Source organism: Rhamphochromis longiceps, linkage group LG23, assembly GCF_057381845.1.
Source record: "Rhamphochromis longiceps isolate RC_006_pf linkage group LG23, R_longiceps_female_GT1.1, whole genome shotgun sequence".
NCBI classification, from domain to species: Eukaryota; Metazoa; Chordata; class Actinopteri; order Cichliformes; family Cichlidae; genus Rhamphochromis; species Rhamphochromis longiceps.
The window spans coordinates 28,175,804-28,195,313 of NC_140578.1; the positions used below are offsets into that span (position 1 = coordinate 28,175,804).

Consider the following 19,510-nt stretch of genomic DNA (forward strand, 5'->3'; position numbering starts at 1 on the left):
AGTCACTTTATTTTGAAAGGTAAAGACCCTAAAACGATACAGAGAAAACTCCAACAATCCGACAACATCTTATAAGCAAGCACTTGGCGACAGTAGGAAGGAAAAACTCCTTTTTAACAGGAAGAAACGTGCAGCAGACCAAGGCTCAGGGAGGGGCGGCCATCTGCCAGTTCGAGGTTGAGGGGATTGTGTTGTCTCTGAGATGCTGGTCTTTCGTTACTGCTCGTATGTCTGTCTTGGTTGGTTGGGGTGATTCAGCGGTGGTGGTGCTTCTTTATCTGATCTGAAAATATAAGGACAAACATTTTAGGTCCCTCACCAGCTGTATAACATGGTAATGAAATGTCTGTGCTTTTTATGTTGTCTCCTAGAGCACTTCTCAAGCAGCTGCTGTTTGTAAATCCCTCCTTGGAAGCCCTCTTCTGCATGTGTGCACTCGATCTGTTCCATCGTGTCAAAACTGCAGCCTCTTTGCTTATGAGACAAATGTGGACAGTAAGGTGGTGATGAGCAAAGACTTTTTAGTTATGTAGAGTTTTAGTTATGGCAAGATTGCAGCCCTCATCGAGGTGGTTTGTGCCACATTTTCTCCCTCAGACACCTCAGAGTCGAACTCCACACTCACAGTCAGAACATGGGGGGACATTCATGGTCCACAACGCTGTGATTTTGGAAACCAAAAGCAATGAGCTTGTTCCTGGTAAATGGACTGGTACTTATACAGCACTTTTCTACTCTAACAGAGCACTCAAAGTGCTTTTTACTACAAGCCTCATTAATCCATTCATACAAGTGCTTTTTTCTATACTTAAGCTCCTTGTCTAGCATGTGTACACACCCACACACACACATCAGAGACAACTCAGGGCTTGCTCATGGATACTTTGACTAGTTCTATCCTTGTCCTCCAGTTGGTAGATGGCCTCCTCTACTTCCTGAGCCGCAGCTACCAAAGACCTCAAAGCTTGCACTCTTCAGACTCTTCCAGTGAAAACGGCTGTTTGGCCTCTGGGTTCCGGCTGCAGAAACAGCTTTTGTTACCAGTGATGATCCTCGGCATGAAGGTTACGTGGGTTTGACACATACACACACGTGAAAGTGGTCAGCAGAGCACAACCAGGGACCGACATAAACATGAATGAGCAGTGGGAGCATTTTATTGCTGCTCCTTGAAGGTGGAGTCAAAACGTTTTGATCATAATTCAGATACCCACATATAAAATCTGGTATTTGATCATTGTTAAGCTGAATTTGGGTTTTTCGTTTTTTTGGAGTGTAAAAAATCTATCTTCAACTGCAACTTCAATCTAAGTGTTGCACTTTTTATTCCTCTTACATCCCAGACTAGTGCATCCATCTCCCAGTATTGCAGTGGATGTGAATAAACACACACACGCACACACACTGCAGTCCACTTTAATAGCAGTTAACATAGAGAAGATGCAGCTATTAGAATAATGTTGAGGAGAGATTTTCTTCATAATAAACTGTCTCCCTACTCCATAACAGCAGCTATTACCCAAGATGAATCACTGTCATGCCATCTCTGTGGACAGTAAGTGTGTTTGTGTCTGCGTAAGTGTGTTTGTGCTTATGATGGGGTGATTGAGAATGAAACAATCATCAGGCCAATACAAACACAGCTGTTTTATTGTTGCGCTGCTCAGATGTGCTTTCACAGGCAGACGGCATGTGTGCGCGTACATGATCATATAGAAGAAAGAGTGACCCCACCTCCTGTTCAGCTCCTCCTGTTCAAATGAAAAGCTTTGGCAGAGTAAGCTAATGCACAAGATACCCTTCGCCTTCTTGCGCGTGTATCTGTGTTGTGCTCTTTTTAAGCTGAAATCTGCAAGTTTCTGTTTAATGTGTCTTTATTAACCCCATCTGCGGTGCAGATGCTGCAAAAGCTAAAAGAAACTCGTTTGCATGACACCAACCTCTTAGCATTGCTAAGTTTTGAATGTGCTCAAAATATTAGGATGTCAAATGTTTATGTTGTATTTGCTTTGAAGCTCTTTTTGCCCTAAACAGCCAGGATGGAGGGTAGCTGGACAACCTTCCAAGATGTCCTAGCAAGTTGGTTTACCAACATTTTAATAAACCTACTAACAGAATTTTTTTTTGTTGTTGCAAATTTCAGCAATAAAATGAAGAAAAAACATCCCCTGCAAAGTGGAATCAAACTTTTAATCTCATCTCTTGTAACAGCACATGTTGTACTGAGCAAACCAGCTGTTGTGCACAGTGATAGTGCAAGGGGATGTGACGGGTATAACTGACATGTTAACATGACATATAAATGACAAATGTGTTTGATTTTTTTTTTTTAGTATTTAAAAAGATGTCATCCAACCGTTCATTCATACATCTATTTTCTGCCATTTATGTGGGTCCGGGTGGCAAGGGTAGCAGTCTAAGGGTGTTTTTATGCTCTCTGAATGTTACACCATCATGTGGCATGCACCACAGTATTTGAGGTGCTTTGGCTGGTCGTGCACCTCTCGATATTTGGAACCTAGCCATCGCACGACACGAGTGTACGATTGTGTCAGTTTTTATTGCCATTTTAAAAATATTGCAGCACAAAAGCTCAGAGACATACAGATACAGTGGGGCAAAAAAGTATTTAGTCAGCCACCGATTGTGCAAGTTCCCCCACTTAAAATGATGACAGAGGTCAGTAATTTGCACCAGAGGTACACTTCAACTGTGAGAGACAGAATGTGAAAAAAAAATCCATGAATCCACATGGTAGAATTTGTAAAGAATTTATTCGTAAATCAGGGTGGAAAATAAGTATTTGGTCAATAACAAAAATACAACTCAATACTTTGTAACATAACCTTTGTTGGCAATAACAGAGGTCAAATGTTTACTATAGGTCTTTACCAGGTTTGCACACACAGTAGCTGGTATTTTGGCCCATTCCTCCATGCAGATCTTCTCGAGAGCAGTGATGTTTTGGGGCTGTCGCCGAGCAACACGGACTTTCAACTCCCGCCACAGATTTTCTATGGGGTTGAGGTCTGGAGACTGGCTAGGCCACTCCAGGACTTTCAAATGCTTCTTACGGAGCCACTCCTTTGTTGCCCGGGCGGTGTGTTTTGGATCATTGTCATGTTGGAAGACCCAGCCTCGTTTCATCTTCAAAGTTCTCACTGATGGAAGGAGGTTTTGGCTCAAAATCTCACGATACATGGCCCCATTCATTCTGTCCTTAACACGGATCAGTCGTCCTGTCCCCTTGGCAGAAAAACAGCCCCATAGCATGATGTTCCCACCCCCATGCTTCACAGTAGGTATGGTGTTCTTGGGATGCAACTCAGTATTCTTCTTCCTCCAAACACGACGAGTTGAGTTTATACCAAAAAGTTCTACTTTGGTTTCATCTGACCACATGACATTCTCCCAATCCTCTGCTGTATCATCCATGTGCTCTCTGGCAAACTTCAGACGGGCCTGGACATGCACTGGCTTCAGCAGCGGAACACGTCTGGCACTGCGGGATTTGATTCCCTGCCGTTGTAGTGTGTTACTGATGGTGACCTTTGTTACTTTGGTCCCAGCTCTCTGCAGGTCATTCACCAGGTCCCCCCGTGTGGTTCTGGGATCTTTGCTCACCGTTCTCATGATCATTTTGACCCCACGGGATGAGATCTTGCGTGGAGCCCCAGATCGAGGGAGATTATCAGTGGTCTTGTATGTCTTCCATTTTCTTATGATTGCTCCCACAGTTGATTTTTTCACACCAAGCTGCTTGCCTATTGTAGATTCACTCTTCCCAGTCTGGTGCAGGTCTACAATACTTTTCCTGGTGTCCTTCGAAAGCTCTTTGGTCTTGGCCATGGCGGAGTTTGGAGTCTGACGGTTTGAGGCTGTGGACAGGTGTCTTTTATACAGATGATGAGTTCAAACAGGTGCCATTCATACAGGTAACGAGTGGGGGACAGAAAAGCTTCTTACAGAAGACGTTACAGGTCTGTGAGAGCCAGAGATTTTCCTTGTTTGAGGTGACCAAATACTTATTTTCCACCCTAATTTACGAATAAATTCTTTACAAATCCTACCATGTGGATTCATGGATTTTTTTTTCACATTCTGTCTCTCACAGTTGAAGTGTACCTCTGGTGCAAATTACTGACCTCTGTCATCATTTTAGGTGGGGGAACTTGCACAATCGGTGGCTGACTAAATACTTTTTTGCCCCACTGTATTCAGAGGAGGATGTTGCAAGAGTTCGAAAACTTGAGACTTTGAGGGAAAAGAACACACTCGGTAAAGTCTTTTCTTGGCTTCTTCTCTTCCTTCATCAGCGCTCATGTGGTGGTATTGTCTGCGTGGCGACACCTGTTGTTCAGGAGAATACTGCAGCGGCTTATGATGTATGATGTCATACTGGCACTTTAAGCAGAGACCTCTACCTGGACCCTCCTCCTCATTCTTTCTTTTTGTAGGACTGTAGCTAAACAGATGTGCTTTCACACTCAACTCTCTCTTCACCACAACATACTGGTACATTGTCTGCATCATTGATGATGCCCCACTCATCCTTCTGCCAATCTCATACTCTACTTATGAGCAAAGCCCCTAGATATTTAGGCTTCTACACTTGGAGCAGTAACTCCTCGCTGACCCAGAAATGGCACTCCACCCTTCCATTAGGACCTCAGACTTGGTCTCATTCCCGCCCCTTTGACATTCAGCTGCAACCTAGAGGTCATCACCTGATTAAGCCAAGAGTGTCACGGTTCTGGGTCCGTTGGACCCAGTATTTTGAGTTTATTGTGTTTTGATTTATGTTTGCATCAGGGATTGTGTTCTTGTTCTCTTGTCGTGTTATGGTAATGTTTATGTCTATTTAGAGTTCCATGTTTCTGTTTATCTGGGTCTAAGATGTGGGTTTAGTTTCATATGTCATTTCAAGTCTGTCTCTGTCTAGTCTGTGTCTTAGTAAAGTGTGTTTTGTTTCCTGTTTTATTGTGAAGGTCTGCGTCTCATGTGAGTGTGTTCATTTTTACCTTTGTCTCGTCTTGTTGATTATTCCCAGCTGTGTCCACCACCTGTGTGTAATTCCCCTGTGGTTCTCTGTGTATTTAAGTCATGTCTTCCGTCATTGTTGTTGCTGGTCCGTCTGTGTTTCCACCCTGCGTCATCTGTGTGTTTCCCTGCCGTCACCATCTTGTACCGTCGTCCACCTTGCTTCATGTTTGAGTTCCGGTTTGTATTCAGTAGTTTAGTTGTCTCCAGTCTAGTTTAGTTCGTGCTCCATTTGCTGTTTGTCTATATTTATTTCGTGCCCAATAAACCACCTTCACTCCTCCACTACTGCCTGCAATTGGATCCTCATTTATTATTTTTATACGGCTCATCTCACTCGCCGTGACAGTACGGACCAGCCAGATATGGATCCAGCGGCAGTCACCCCACCCAGGGAGCTTCAGGAGGCCGTTGTCCGCTCCGCCTCTAAGTTGGTTTACCGGCTGCTTGAGCATGAGGGAGGGGCGCCTCTTCACTCCGTTGAAGCCGATCTACAACACCTCCTTACCTGTTATCCCTGGCTACTGGACTCTTTGCATCCGCTCGTGCAGGATTACGTTCTCCATGAGCCTCACCTACACCCCCCTGCCGCTACCGCTCGCCTGCTCGCTTCAACGGAGGACGTGCTGTCCGAACCGCCGGACGAGGGATTACCCGGCCTGTCGGAGCCGTCTCCGAGAAAGAAGCGACGTTTGCGCCGTCGGCGTGGCACCCCACAGCCGGATGTCGGGACACGGAAACAATCGGCTGTGGTGAGTGTGAGGGACACTTTTTCTGCTGCGTCGGACTCTGTGACTGTTGTTTCTGGAGCTATTTTTTGTGTGTCTTCTGGAGATAACAATAATTTTTCTGTCTCATCCATGGCCACTGCTTCAAAGACTGTTTCTCCTGAGCCCACGCTCTGTGTTAATGACTGTTTCCATTCTGTTTCCAAGCCTGGTATTATGAATTTAGACAATGAAAATGTTTGGGACCCTTTTTCACCTGCACTGATTCATTCAGGGGAAGTTGTAAACCTCACCGAAGCAGTTTTTTCTGATCATGTTCTCCCATCCACACTTTCACCACAGTTTAACGTTGGGTCTGCAATTCAGTTAACGGTTCAGTCAGCAGCCGCGCTGCCCTCAGTTCAGTCAGCAGCCGCGCTGCCCTCCGTTCAGTCAGCCACTCCACCACTCATTACGACTCCACTACAATCGTCTCCGCTACCTGTAGGTCAGTCTGTAGCCGCTTCGTTGCCTATTGCTCAGTCGCCACCAGTTCAGCTGTCTGCCCGCTCATTTACTCAGCCACCATCCTCACGGTCTCGTTCAAAGCAGGGAACACACTTCACTGCAATATCTGCTGGTTCTCTTAAGCTGGCCATGTCAGAGACAGTTGCTCCCTCTAGGGCCTCCCCAGAGGCTGGGTGTCAGTCACCAGCCAACTCTGGACCCCTAGAGGTCAAGACGCCAGCGCCAGCAGCCTCACCGGAGCACTCACCAGAACAGTCTCAGCTCTCAGCACCCCTTGAGAGTTCAAGTGAGTTCACCCGTCCGCCTCCGTCCTCTGCTGAGTGTATTAGGGAACACTTTCAGCCCTCTGAGGACTGCATCCCACTGTTGCTGCCTGAGTCTAGCCACTGTGCTGCTCAGTCCCAGCCAGTGTCCACACTGGCGGAGGTCTCCGTACCTGCTGCTTCAGTGTCTGTTTCCACTGGAGGGCCAGAGGAGCCCGTCCAGTCTCAAGCCATGTTTGCTGGCGGTTCTGGAGAACCCAGCCAGCGTCCTGCCTCGTCGGCTGGAGGGCCCGAGGAGCCCATCCTGCCTCAAGTGTCGTCAGCTGGGGGTTCGGGTGAGCCCGTCCAGCCTCATGCCACGTCAGCTGGAGGGCCCGAGGAGCCCGTCCAGCCTCATGCCACGTCAGCTGGGGGTTCAGGAGAACCGCACCAGCCTCATGCCACGTCTGCTGGTGGGCCCGAGGAGCCCGTCCAGCCTCATGCCACGTCAGCTGGGGGTTCAGGAGAACCGCACCAGCCTCATGCCACGTCTGCTGGTGGGCCCGAGGAGCCCGTCCAGCCTCATGCCACGTCAGCTGGGGGTTCGGGAGAACCGCACCAGCCTCATGTTTCATCTGCGGGCGGTTCTGGAGAACCCAGCCAGCGTCATGTTTCGTCTGCTGGAGGGCCCGAGGAGCCCGTCCAGCCTCATGCCGCGTCTGCTGGAGGGCCCGAGGAGCCCGTCCAGCCTCAAGCCACGTCTGCTGGAGGGCCCGAGGAGCCCACCCAGCACCACGCTTCGTTAGCTGAGGGTCCTGGAGGACCCAGCCAGCATATCCTCACATCTGCTGGCGGTCCGGGGAAGTTTGTTCAGCTACCATCTGCTGAATCATCCCCTGTGACTCCTACACCGTTGCCTGCATCCACATCACCGCCTGCAGCATTCACGCCACCGCCTACAGCATTCACATCATCACCATTCGCATCACCGCCTGCAGCGTCGCTGCCGTCAGGTTCCGCAGCCGTCCCGCTGCCGTCAGGTTCCGCAGCCGTCCCGCTGCCGTCATCCACGCCTGGTCCGGCCTCCGTGTCTTCATCCACGCCTGGTCCGGCCTCCGTGTCTTCATCCACGCCTGGTCCGGCCTCCGTGTCTTCATCCACGTCTGGTCCGGCCTCCGCTTCGGCTTCAGCTTCAGCCTCGTCTGGTCCAACCTCAGCTTCAGCTTCGTCTGGTCCAGCCTCCGCTTCAGCTTCAGCTTCGTCTGGTCCTGCCTCGCCTGGTCCTGCGGTTGCCACACCGCCGTCAGAGCCAGCTCGACCCGTTCCGCCTCGCCTCTGCTGGCCGTTTTCCGGGCCTATTAGGTGGCATCATGGCCTTCGGGGACGGCCTCCGGAAAGGGTTTGTCGCCGCCGCTGGCATCGCGGCTGTCCTCCGGACCTGCTCAGTGGCCGCCACTACCTTCCAAGGGGTCGGCCTCCGGAACTGTTTGCCCGTCGCCGCCGTTGCCGTGTGCACGGTCGGCCTCCTGAACTGTTTTCCCGTCGCCGCCGTTGCTGTGTGCATGGTCGGCTCCCTGACTGTGTTATGGACTAGTGAACAGTCGTGTTTTGGTTCTGGACTCTCGTGCTCCTGGTTTTTTGTGTTTCGGGCCCTCCTTCCTGGGCCCCCTCCGCCCGCCCTGGCTTGGTGCTTGTGTTTTCTGTTTGGGGCTGTCGGGAGCCAGCCCTTTGAGGGGGGGTACTGTCACGGTTCTGGGTCCGTTGGACCCAGTATTTTGAGTTTATTGTGTTTTGATTTATGTTTGCATCAGGGATTGTGTTCTTGTTCTCTTGTCGTGTTATGGTAATGTTTATGTCTATTTAAAGTTCCATGTTTCTGTTTGTCTGGGTCTAAGATGTGGGTTTAGTTTCATATGTCATTTCAAGTCTGTCTCTGTCTAGTCTGTGTCTTAGTAAAGTGTGTTTTGTTTCCTGTTTTATTGTGAAGGTCTGCGTCTCATGTGAGTGTGTTCATTTTTACCTTTGTCTCGTCTTGTTGATTATTCCCAGCTGTGTCCACCACCTGTGTGTAATTCCCCTGTGGTTCTCTGTGTATTTAAGTCATGTCTTCCGTCATTGTTGTTGCTGGTCCGTCTGTGTTTCCACCCTGCGTCATCTGTGTGTTTCCCTGCCGTCACCATCTTGTACCGTCGTCCACCTTGCTTCATGTTTGAGTTCCGGTTTGTATTCAGTAGTTTAGTTGTCTCCAGTCTAGTTTAGTTCGTGCTCCATTTGCTGTTTGTCTATATTTATTTCGTGTCCAATAAACCACCTTCACTCCTCCACTACTGCCTGCAATTGGATCCTCATTTATTATTTTTATACGGCTCATCTCACTCGCCGTGACAAAGAGAACCACATCATCTGCAAACAGCAATGAGGTGATCCTGCAACCACCAAAGTAGAAACCCTCTGACACTTCCTGAGGAACCTGGTCAAATGCCCTGCCCAAGTCCACTAAAGAATGTGTAGACTGGTTGGTCCAACTCCCACAAAACCTTGAATATCCTTGAAAGGATTAAAAAAATGATCTGGTAGTTCTAGTTTGTGTTTAATGTGGCTGTCTGATCAGATGTTTCACAACCAAATTGTCAATCAAACGCTGTGCTAAAAAAACAAAGACACGATTGTAGAAATGACGTTCCCTGCGGCTGAAGTCTCTGTTGTCGAGCAAGCGGCCATTTTTTGGCGAAGGACACAGCGTCCCCGTCACAGTGGCGTTTGATGGCCTTGTTTCGTGGCTATTCAGCCTCTTCTTGAAGGTACTTTTGGTTTTGCTGAATGCAAAGCAGTCACATTAAAGCCAGCGACAGCCACCTCCATCTTTGTGGTTTCAGATTTTCGTGCTTGGCAAATGTTCCTGTGAATTTTTGTTTTGTTTAATTTAATCCCCTCTGACTTCTACATAGAGGCAAAAAATGTTAATTGAGACTGGATTATTACAGGAGACATAGCTTTACAGAATTATAAACTGTTTTATTATGCAGGAAGTCTGGCAGTATTTATTTGTTGCGTGTGTGCGTCGGTGAGAGAAAGAAAGAAAGGGGGGGAAAAAAGAAGCACATTGAGTGCTGGCACTTAATCCCATGCTGGTGATGGTGGTTGGCATTGTGTGATGCCAGTTAGTGTTTGGCGCCAACACACAGAGGGCATGGTGTGTGTTTGTGTGTGTTAGGGAGGTAAGTGGCGTTAGAGGAGGGTAGATGAAATAAAATCTGTGCGATAGGAAGCGAAGAGGAGACAGTAGAGGTATAAAAGAGGGGAGGAGGAGAGTAATATCAGCGATGGAGTGATGGAGGGGTGTGAGAGGATGAACGGAGGAGAGAACAGGGGAGTGAGAAGCAGCGTAGGGCAACGAGGGCAGCCGGGCCTCGTCCCCGTGTTTTTGTGTGCGCAACTGAGAGCCTGTACCTATGTCTTTTTGTGTGTTGTGCGTGTGTGTCCCTGCGTCTTTGTACTGCCTAATCTAGGCGTCAGCAGCTTTTTGAGGCTTTTGTGCTGACAATAATCACACAGCGCTCCTCTTTTCAATTCATCAGCAACAACAACAAGGGATCACATGTCCCCCCCCCCCTTATACAGGATCCAGAGAGAGAGAGAGGGAGGGAGGGGACGAGGGCATGGACCGAGTTAAAGTGGCCATCGCGTTGCCTAGTTACTGCTTGGGTTGACGGCGAGCTGGTGCGTTCAAGCGGTCAACGCCCTCCACACCTCAGCCGAGCGCAAACAGAGCAGGAAGAAAGTGGCGACGAGCTTACAAACGACCTCCGACTGATTTTTGTTCAAAGAATAATTTATTTCATGTTGCAGTTTGATGGATAAACATGATTAAACCACTGGTCAAATCTGTAGCAAGCATTAATAATCATCATCATCAGAATAACATTAAAAGGAATAATTATTTCAGTTATAAATAATAACAATATCAGAGTGATCAGAGTATTTATTACATCTATACAAGCTACAAATATCAGCATTTGTTGTCTTTTTTTTCTTCTTTTTTGCTTTGTTTTTTTTTTTTCTTCTTCAGCTGTTAAAACCTTAAACACTTCACACATGACCCGGCCGGTGCAGCTGCCCCCTCTCAGCTGTCCAGAGCAGAGAGGAAGTACCTGGGGAACTGGTTTGGTGCTTATCAGGACATTTAATGATTACTTAAAAAAAAAATCATGATTGTGTAACACAGATTTCAATTTTTTCCAAAGATTAGTCTGTGGCCAAAGCACCATCTGAGACATACCGTTGTTTTGTTTGCATCTATGAACATCTTCAACACTTTTAATTAAAAAGAAATGTGGCACAGTGGTTTAAAGTGAAGGCCTTAAGGGGGGCATCATGGAAAAAACCAAGCCTCAAACATATCACAAGAATTTGTTTCATGAATCAGTGCCACATTTTTTAAGTATTGTAAAGAAAACAGTGACTCATCTTATCGTTTTGACATTGGTGCGTATGTAACAGCAGATTAGGAAACGTGCATTATATCATTTGTCCCCCAGAGGGAACTAAAATGATTATTTGCCTGTTCAGTACAGATCATGTACAGATCAAATAAAGACAATTTAAGGAACGCCTGCGCAAACAGCATATGGAGATACAGGGTTGGTCCAAACAAACAAATAAAACATTTTTAAAAAGCAGCAAAATTTCAGTCTGCTGACATTAGGACCTAAATGCAGCTGCTGAATTAATGCATGAGAACAGATTTTTACTTTTTTTTTAGTTACTGTGGATTTTCATCTGAAATGTTTGCACCTGTCAATTCTAGCATCTGCTAAAAAACCCAGTACTGATGAATCTCTGATGCTCTGGATATGTGAAGAGAAGGGGGCAGCCAGAGAGCGATGGGGCAGGGAGAGAGCCACACAGTCAATATAGACACTCAGTAAGTCTCAGTACAATAAGAGGAGGCTTAAGTAAAAACAGGAGGGGAAATAAATCAGATAAACAACAACTAAGTGGGTTTTTTGCCCAGTTTGTCTGGATTCAGGTGAGGATTTGGGAATGCTACTGTGCTTTCCTATGAGGGGTGTATCTGTGTGCATGTCGTAGAAGAGAGGATGTAAGCTTATACAAAGGAAAGAAAAAAAATACACAAACCACTTTTTTGTCTCAAAAATGTCCATGTAACTTAAAAACATCCACAATAAAAAGATCTTTTTTTCATATATTATCTTCTTTAATTTTTAGTCTGCCCCCTGACTCGAAGTCACAGGTCAAATCGTCATCTTCATCGCACCTTTGTTCCTCCGGAGAAGGATGGAAAAGTTTAAACAAGGCGGAGGAAAAAGAGAAGACGAGGGTTTTCAAGGACGAGGAGCTTCTCTGCCAGTTCGATGGGATTCTGTTTCTCACCATTTTGCTTTTTCATTTCCCCAACAAAATATGTTAATTTGAGCATAACCGCACTCTGGGTCGCAGCCCGGCACCTCATGTAAGAGGAAAAGCTTTTTTTCTTCATAGAACATCTTGTTTTTAAAAGATGGGCTGACCAAATGATAACCATAAGCGAAGCTCTCTGGCAGCCTCCGAACAGAACTGCCTGTTCATATCTTTATGAACGTCACAAACCTTCAATCGCATTTCATCACAGACCTCCGACTAGTCTAACTCCGAGCATTTGGCGGCATTTTCCTACAGTCTTCTCACTGTCCTCGGAGGTCTGTCTAGCTTGCTTTGCTTCTTCCCTTGGCCTAGTCAGTCATGGAGGAGCTCTTGTAGACAGTTGGGGGATTTGAAGACCTCAGGAACCTCGCTGTCCAGTTTGCAGATCACTTTGTAGATGGCCTTCTTCCAGGATGGGTCCGCATCCTTTCCAGCCACGATGGCGTTGAAGAACTCACGAAGGGTCACCTGGGCCACCTCCAGGAATCGATCAGGAACCTGAAAGGAGAAAAAAATAAATCATGGGTGATATCACCAATTTGATCTTTGAAGGAAAAACTTCCCACTTGTGTTTCTGCATTTCTTTCTGCACAAGCACAGCATATTTCCACCTCAGAAAACCTGGAGTGCAAGAGGGAAAGTAACTGAAAAATGATGTGGACATTAGAACATTGCAGCCAGATGTGACTGTAGTATCCAGTGCCAAAACTATGGATATTAATCTGCCGCTGTAACAGTCCTCACCAGATGTTGGCGCTCTGCTGCAGGAACAGCTACAGGAGAATCAGGGGCGTTAATATTGTAGCTGATCTTAAATTCATATTAAATCCTGTTACATCACAGGACAACTTGAGACGTGTCTTTATGTAAAAAATACAGCAGCACAAAAGGAGGATCGTGAACTTGAACTTGAAATGTGCTCAGAGATTCAGAGTAAACACGTACATGTTGGCGATTATTGCAAATTATTTATTTAATGTTTTTATTCAGTTTAAGTCATGCGCATACTTTATAGTTAATCAACTAATTTTATTTTTGCTTTATAAATGAGATCATTTTATTTCCGTGGCCATAAAAGTCCATAAAATAAATGAAGGAGAACTCAAAATAAAAAAAGACACATTCTTGCGTAACTGTTTGAACAGGTTGGTTTATGCCATATGACATGATACACATGTGCCGTGACTAATACTAAACAATACGCTGTCAAAAAAGGGAGAACTGAAATAGAGAAAAACAACACACATGTATAAATCTTTAAATAGTGAGCAGGCCGGCTTCCAGAATGCTGATGACGCAAAATGATGAAGAATTAAGTGTGCGGCTGTTTCAGGTGACCAAATATTACTATTCCTGTCAGTAAACTGTTCTTCAGAACTTCCCTTCCCTGTACTTCCCCATTCTTAACAACTCCCAGATGTATGTGTGTGTGTGTGTGTGTGTGTGTGTGTGTGTGTGTGTGTGTGTGTGCGTGCGTGCATGCATGCATGCTCCTTGTGGACACGCACACACTCTCACATAATGGCAGATCACAAACGCAGTCTTTGACGATGACAGGTGAGCAGTGGTGTGTGATCCGTTAGACTGTGTGTGTTTGTGTGTGTGTAGATTTTAATGCTGTGTGTGTGTCATTGTAACTCTGACAAGAGAACAATGGCACACAGAGAGGTACACACACACACACACACACACACACACACACACACACACACACACACATTTTTCAGTCTTTTTTTCCTGCCCTTTCTCCCGGGGGCAAGATCATACAAAGACACTAAACAACCTGACTGGGATACTCCCCCTCCTCCCTCCTCCTTTTATTCTTCTTTTTTGGCTCTTTTTCTTGCATGCAGATGCAAACACACACACACCCAAACACACACAGCTGACTCTTCAAGGCAAGGTACACCCACCTATACACCCCAACAAGCTCACACACACGTGGAGGACGGCACAAAGCTGTCTGGGTGTAACCCCCGTCACGCGTGGCAGGACATGCCAAGGTTAGCTGCCACCAGAACGGATGAATCACTCCACGCACACACACGCATACACAGTCACACACACTCGCAGTCTAAATGATTCCCTGGACTCTCATATACTCTGTCTACCCTAACCTACCCTCTCTCTTTTTTAGCTGGCCCCCTGAGACCACAGTTATTTCAATGAGGCCCTCTGTCATTGTCTTAGTGTAGACGCTACTGTACACACACACACACACACACACACACACACACACACACACACACACACACACACACGACATACAAGCTTACTCTCACACACATATAAAAGTTAAAACTTTCCAGGATGGTATCAAAAGTTTGGACACACCTACTCAGTAAAGAGTCTTCAGTAGATTAAAGCTTGGGTAGTCAAAACTCTACTGAGGTCTTTTTCAGGCTTTAGAAAATGTAGCATATAGGTGAGACTTTAGCCAATCACAGGTCACTTAAGACCATATCAAGTAATATAAAGAGCAGAGAGAGAGAGTCTGTGTGGGAAGTACGGCCTCAGTCACACAGGCCTAGAGACCGTTTGCTATGGAATAATGCTGATATTTGGCTTCACAAATTATTCCAACTATGCTCTTCTGGACGATGGCCATTTTTTTTCAACCTTTTGAATTACTACAACTTAGGCCACAGTAACAGAGGTCAGAGACCACCTGTCAACCAACCATTCCCCAACTGGTTTGCAAGTGGTTGCAAGTTGTTACCTACACAGAGAGTCTGCACTGAAAAATTTGGTCTCCCGTAGTTTGCATAGAAGAAGCTAACTTGTCTGCAGACACTAACCAATTACTGAGTGTGACATTCAACACGAACCATAAATGAGGAAGATTCACCTTTACATTTTCACTTTGAAGGCAGACAGTCTCTGTTTCTGATTTGTGTCTAACTTGACTATTTAGCTTGGAGACCTTCGCAACTTGCTAGCTTTCATCGCATAGAGGTCTGCGGGTATGTTACGATATTTATCTTTCAGACCAGTTTTACTTCCCTGCTGCCATTAATCTCCAGGAGTCAGTCAGGGAATACACATTTTTCCCTAGCGACCAGAGGTTGCCTGGTCTGTTAGGCCTGTGTGATTGGGGCCCAAGTTGTAGTGATGCTATTGGTTGAACAAAAGACTTTGGCACAGTTGGCACAAGCCAAATATCAGCATTACCTGTTTAAGAAGCATCTACCAGTCCTTACAACACAGTGAAGGAGTCTACTTCTAAAATCAGATCTGCTTTTTCTTTTTTGATTCTGGTCTCCTACCACCTCACTGTGGAAGAAATAAAAAGTGGCATAATGCACAGAATTTTGTAGGAAGCAAAGTTTTTAGGCAAAATATGCTTTACATCTTATTCTTCATAGTAGCTGCCTCCATGTTGATAACTCTTGGCATCCACTCAGAGCTTCATGAGGTCATCACCTGGAATGCTTTCCTTACACTCTTAAAGGAACGTCCACATGTGTGGTGCACTTGCGTTGGATGCTTTTCCCCTCACTCTGCAGTGGAGGCCAGATGCAGTGCACAGTCACTCTCTGTGGTTAAACTGTCCTTCAATTCAGTGCTTAATTCATAAGTTAGAAAGCCCTGTAGCTTAGGGAGGGTGAAAACGTCTTGAGACCCATAAAAACACACAGTACACTGGACAGCTGGAGGTGTGTCCTGTTGGAAAAAGAAATGATGGCTCCGCTTAGTGCAAACCTAATGAGACGATGTGTTTTTGCACAGTGCTGTTGTGACCAGTTTGGATGAGAGCCTATTGAATTCTTAATCAGTCCCCAGCAGTGTCACCTGCAAAACAGCCCAAAACATCCCACCTCCTCCCAAATTCATGATGCATCGCATGCAGAGATGGAACAAACTCTCACTCTTGCTTTCCTGACATGGTTCCATCAGGCTCATCAACAACTGTTTAAAAACTACGCTTGGATAAACTTTGGAAATCCTTGACATTTTCCAGCTTGAATGAAAGTCAGCGCTGTGCGATAGCACAGATTTTGATATCGATCCAATATCAAGCAAATACAAAGCCAGTATTGCCGATACCGGTAGGTGAGAGCAGTGGGTCATGGTTTATGAGCTGAATCATAATCAATCTGCAAATTCTGAAAACATTTTAATAACCACTTAGTGACTGGGTTTTCCACATTAATTAGTCAACACAAGAAAACACTTTCAGCTTTTCTTGAAACAGTTTTTTTCCCAGTTCTGGTTTGACTTTAACTGCATTTTATTGGCTTTGTAGCAATACTTTTATTAGCTGACTCTAATCTAATCTGCACTAAAAAGAAAAGAAAAGTTTCTCCATCTTCAATAAACATGTACAATTTGAACAAAATGCAACTGAAAGATATAAAATCAAAGTTGTTTTTTTTTATTTAATAATGAGTCAAATATGTTATTAATGTGCTTGTATAAACAGAATGGATACCAATCAAGTAAATTTCATTTGACTAGATTCTGTTAAATCTCACATTTCACATTACTTACATTACTATGTATATAAGTATAACAGAAATACATGGAAACTTTAATCTAAATTGTTAAAGCCAGCATTTTGGGAATAATATATTTATTATTTTCTGTTATTTTTAGTGGAAACTGTAACTGGGTAAAAGCAGTTCATTAAAAATATTATTAACAAACTCTTAGCAGAACTTTGTGTCTGCATTTCTTAAAAAAGGGCAGTAGATCAAACTTTCTGGACTGTTTAAAACTATTTTTGTTATACTTTAAATTTGCTTTTACAGCTCCTGTACAGGCTTAGCCTCACAGGTCTAAAACCATCACATCATCTTGGATTTCTTAGTCTTTTTAGCCACATTAATACAGACAGAAGCTATAACCATGACATCATTTATAAAGAATACAATATAATTCCCTTTCATAGCAAAAACTAGATTATACCATCAAACCTCGGGAGGTGCTACAACTACATACTTGCTTTTTAGCTCTGCAGGAAATCAGAGAAAACCACTAAGTCAAGATGCTGGTTAATGGTTGCTGTGAAACTGCCCGTGGGACAAATAAAAGTTGAAACCTGAGCTTGATCTTTAAGATGAATGTGCCTTTGAGGCGTCCTCTCCCTCCCAGAGCACATCCCTTCATCCTTTAGTTGTTAAAATCGGCTCTTATCATTAAACCAACACAGATCCCCTCCGTTTCAACATCTCCTTGCATAAATTGCATTTCCGCACTGACATTTATATTCTCTGCATGTATGTTAGTGGTGTAGAGCCTGTCGTAGTCTCCGATGCACCTTTAGCACCTAATGAAATATTTTCCCACGTCTGCTGTTTGTGACTGATGATCTGAAATCGCAAAAACTGTCGAGTTGCACACTTGCACTGCGAGACATTCGCTGACCTTGACCTATAAGTGCCCTGCTGCGGGCGCCTCTTCAGCGTGATGATCACCGTGTGTTTTTCGGGGTGACGCGTGTCATCGCGGCAGCGGCGAGAGAACTCAAAGTGCTGAAGCAAGACGACAAAAAGGACACCGCTGACTCAAAGAGAGGCAGGGGGAGAAACGCAGGAAGAAAAGAAGGGAACAAAGAAGGGAGGATATTGTGTGTCCGGTTTGGTGTCGGCTTAACTGGACAGCCCTGCGCGCACGCATGCACGCACGCACACACACATATACAAACACACACACACACAGACACATACTTCGGTCCAGATGCCCAGATTTGTCTGGCCATCGTAAATCAGTCCAATAAAGAGATCTAAATTAGGCCATCATCAATACAGATGGGCATGTTTTCCCTGTGTGTGTGCGTGTGTGTTTGTGATTTACTCCTGGCTAGGATCTTGATTTGGTATCTAGTTGCCAGGAGAGCGAGAGAGACGGCGGAGGATTGGGGGAAAGTGGGAAGGAGAAAGAAAGCTAAAGAGGAAGAAAGACACTTCGTTCCCAGTAAACATAATTCGCATGATTGCTCCGGTTTGGTGGGTAAATATTGGATGAAGGGAGGCTCAATTACTCTCTCTTCACACACACAGACACAGATGTGCACACACACACACACACACACACACACACACACACACACACACACACACACACACACACACACACACACACACACACAGAAGGACAAGAGCCTGTAAATCTCTAAATCGCTGCCCAACAAAGAGGCCTACTGGGACGCCCTCGCTCCTGCTTTTTCTCTTTTTTTGTCTCCTTCCTTTTTCTCTCATCCACTCGCTCTATCCCTTCATCATCCGCCTCACAGGCTCATCCTTTCCTGATCTCTTCCTGGAAGTTTATTCTTATGAGAAATCAGAGTGTTTATCGTCAGGCAAATTCATCACCCTCGCTTATAGAGACTAGTGAATATCTGAACTGCTGTTTTTCTTTTGTTGACACATTTAATCGCAGTCCATCTATTCTCTTCTTTCATTTGTACATTTCTATACTAGTTTAAAAGTAGGGATTTCCCAAAAAAAGTTGAATTTTTTTTCTCCTAAATCTGATGCGTTTTGTGTTTCTAGTAGCGGTAAAAGCAACTCAGTTCACACTATGGACCGATCCGATATTACGTATCGGTATCGGTCCGATACTGATGTAAATTACTGGATCAGATATCGGAGAGAAATAAAAAAATGTAATCGATCCATTAAATATCAAAAAAGCACCTCACAAAACTTGCAACATGGCGTAACTCGGCTCATAACCGTAGCATGTCGGAGCAGTGTGCTCACGTGATAGAGCGGCTGTGTGTATTTGTAGCCTCGCTACCAAACCAGCTTAAACTTGATAATCTGTTGTTAGAATTTATTTAATATTACTTTCTACTCGAGGATCTTTTTCTACGTAGCTGACGGCTGGTAACTGTGCAGGGGCGGATCTAGCAAAGTTTAGCCAGGGGGGCCGATAGGGCATTAACAGGGAAAAGGGGGCACAAAGACATACTTTTCTTTCTTATTCTCGTTTAAAATGTCTAGCTTTTAATAAATAATTGTCTGAATCTTACACCCAAAGTTTTAATCTTATGTAAAATATATAGAAGTCCATTACTATATATAGTAACTGTTAAGTCTAATATACCCTGGTAAGCTATAGTACTTTTTCCTTTGGGAAGGTATGATCTGTGCAGTCTGCAATTCTGTAGAAGAAAGATGTTGAATCTATTTAATTATTCTTGAAAAATAATTTATTTCTGTGCATTTTTTTTTCACACTGCATCAAGTTGCAGTTGAAAAAATTTAAATTGATTACGTCGATTAAGCATCATGAGGTGGAGGGTGGGGGGTGGTTCCCTATTTTTTTTTTTTTGCTGGAAGTTTGTAACCCTATTAGTTAGGTTGCTTACTCTTTAAAATACCAGAATAGGAAGGATGGAGCAGGTTTAAGTTCATTAGATTGATCAGTTTTGCTGAACTATGAAATATTTTGGGTGCAGTGTATTTTTTACATACAGGTATAACAGAATAGCTTTAGTGTTGTTGTTTTTTTAAACTTGAGTATGAACTTATACAATATGCAGCAAGATATTAAAAAAAAACAGTTTTATTGATTAAAAAACACTATATCGGATTCATATCGGTATCGGCAGATATCTAAATT

At 44.7% G+C, this 19,510-nt stretch overlaps 1 protein-coding gene across 1 annotated transcript in view; it reads right to left on the reverse strand.

Moving 5' to 3' along the window:
* Positions 1-10,346: 10,346 nt before the first annotated feature.
* The window catches only part of prox1a (prospero homeobox 1a), a 43,772-nt gene continuing 34,608 nt past the window's right edge, over positions 10,347-19,510 (reverse strand). Inside the window, exon 7 of the mRNA XM_085399049.1 lies at positions 10,347-12,439. Within this exon, the coding sequence (XP_085255175.1) occupies positions 12,254-12,439 (186 nt within the window). The 3' untranslated portion in view covers positions 10,347-12,253. The remainder of the gene's footprint in view (positions 12,440-19,510) is intronic.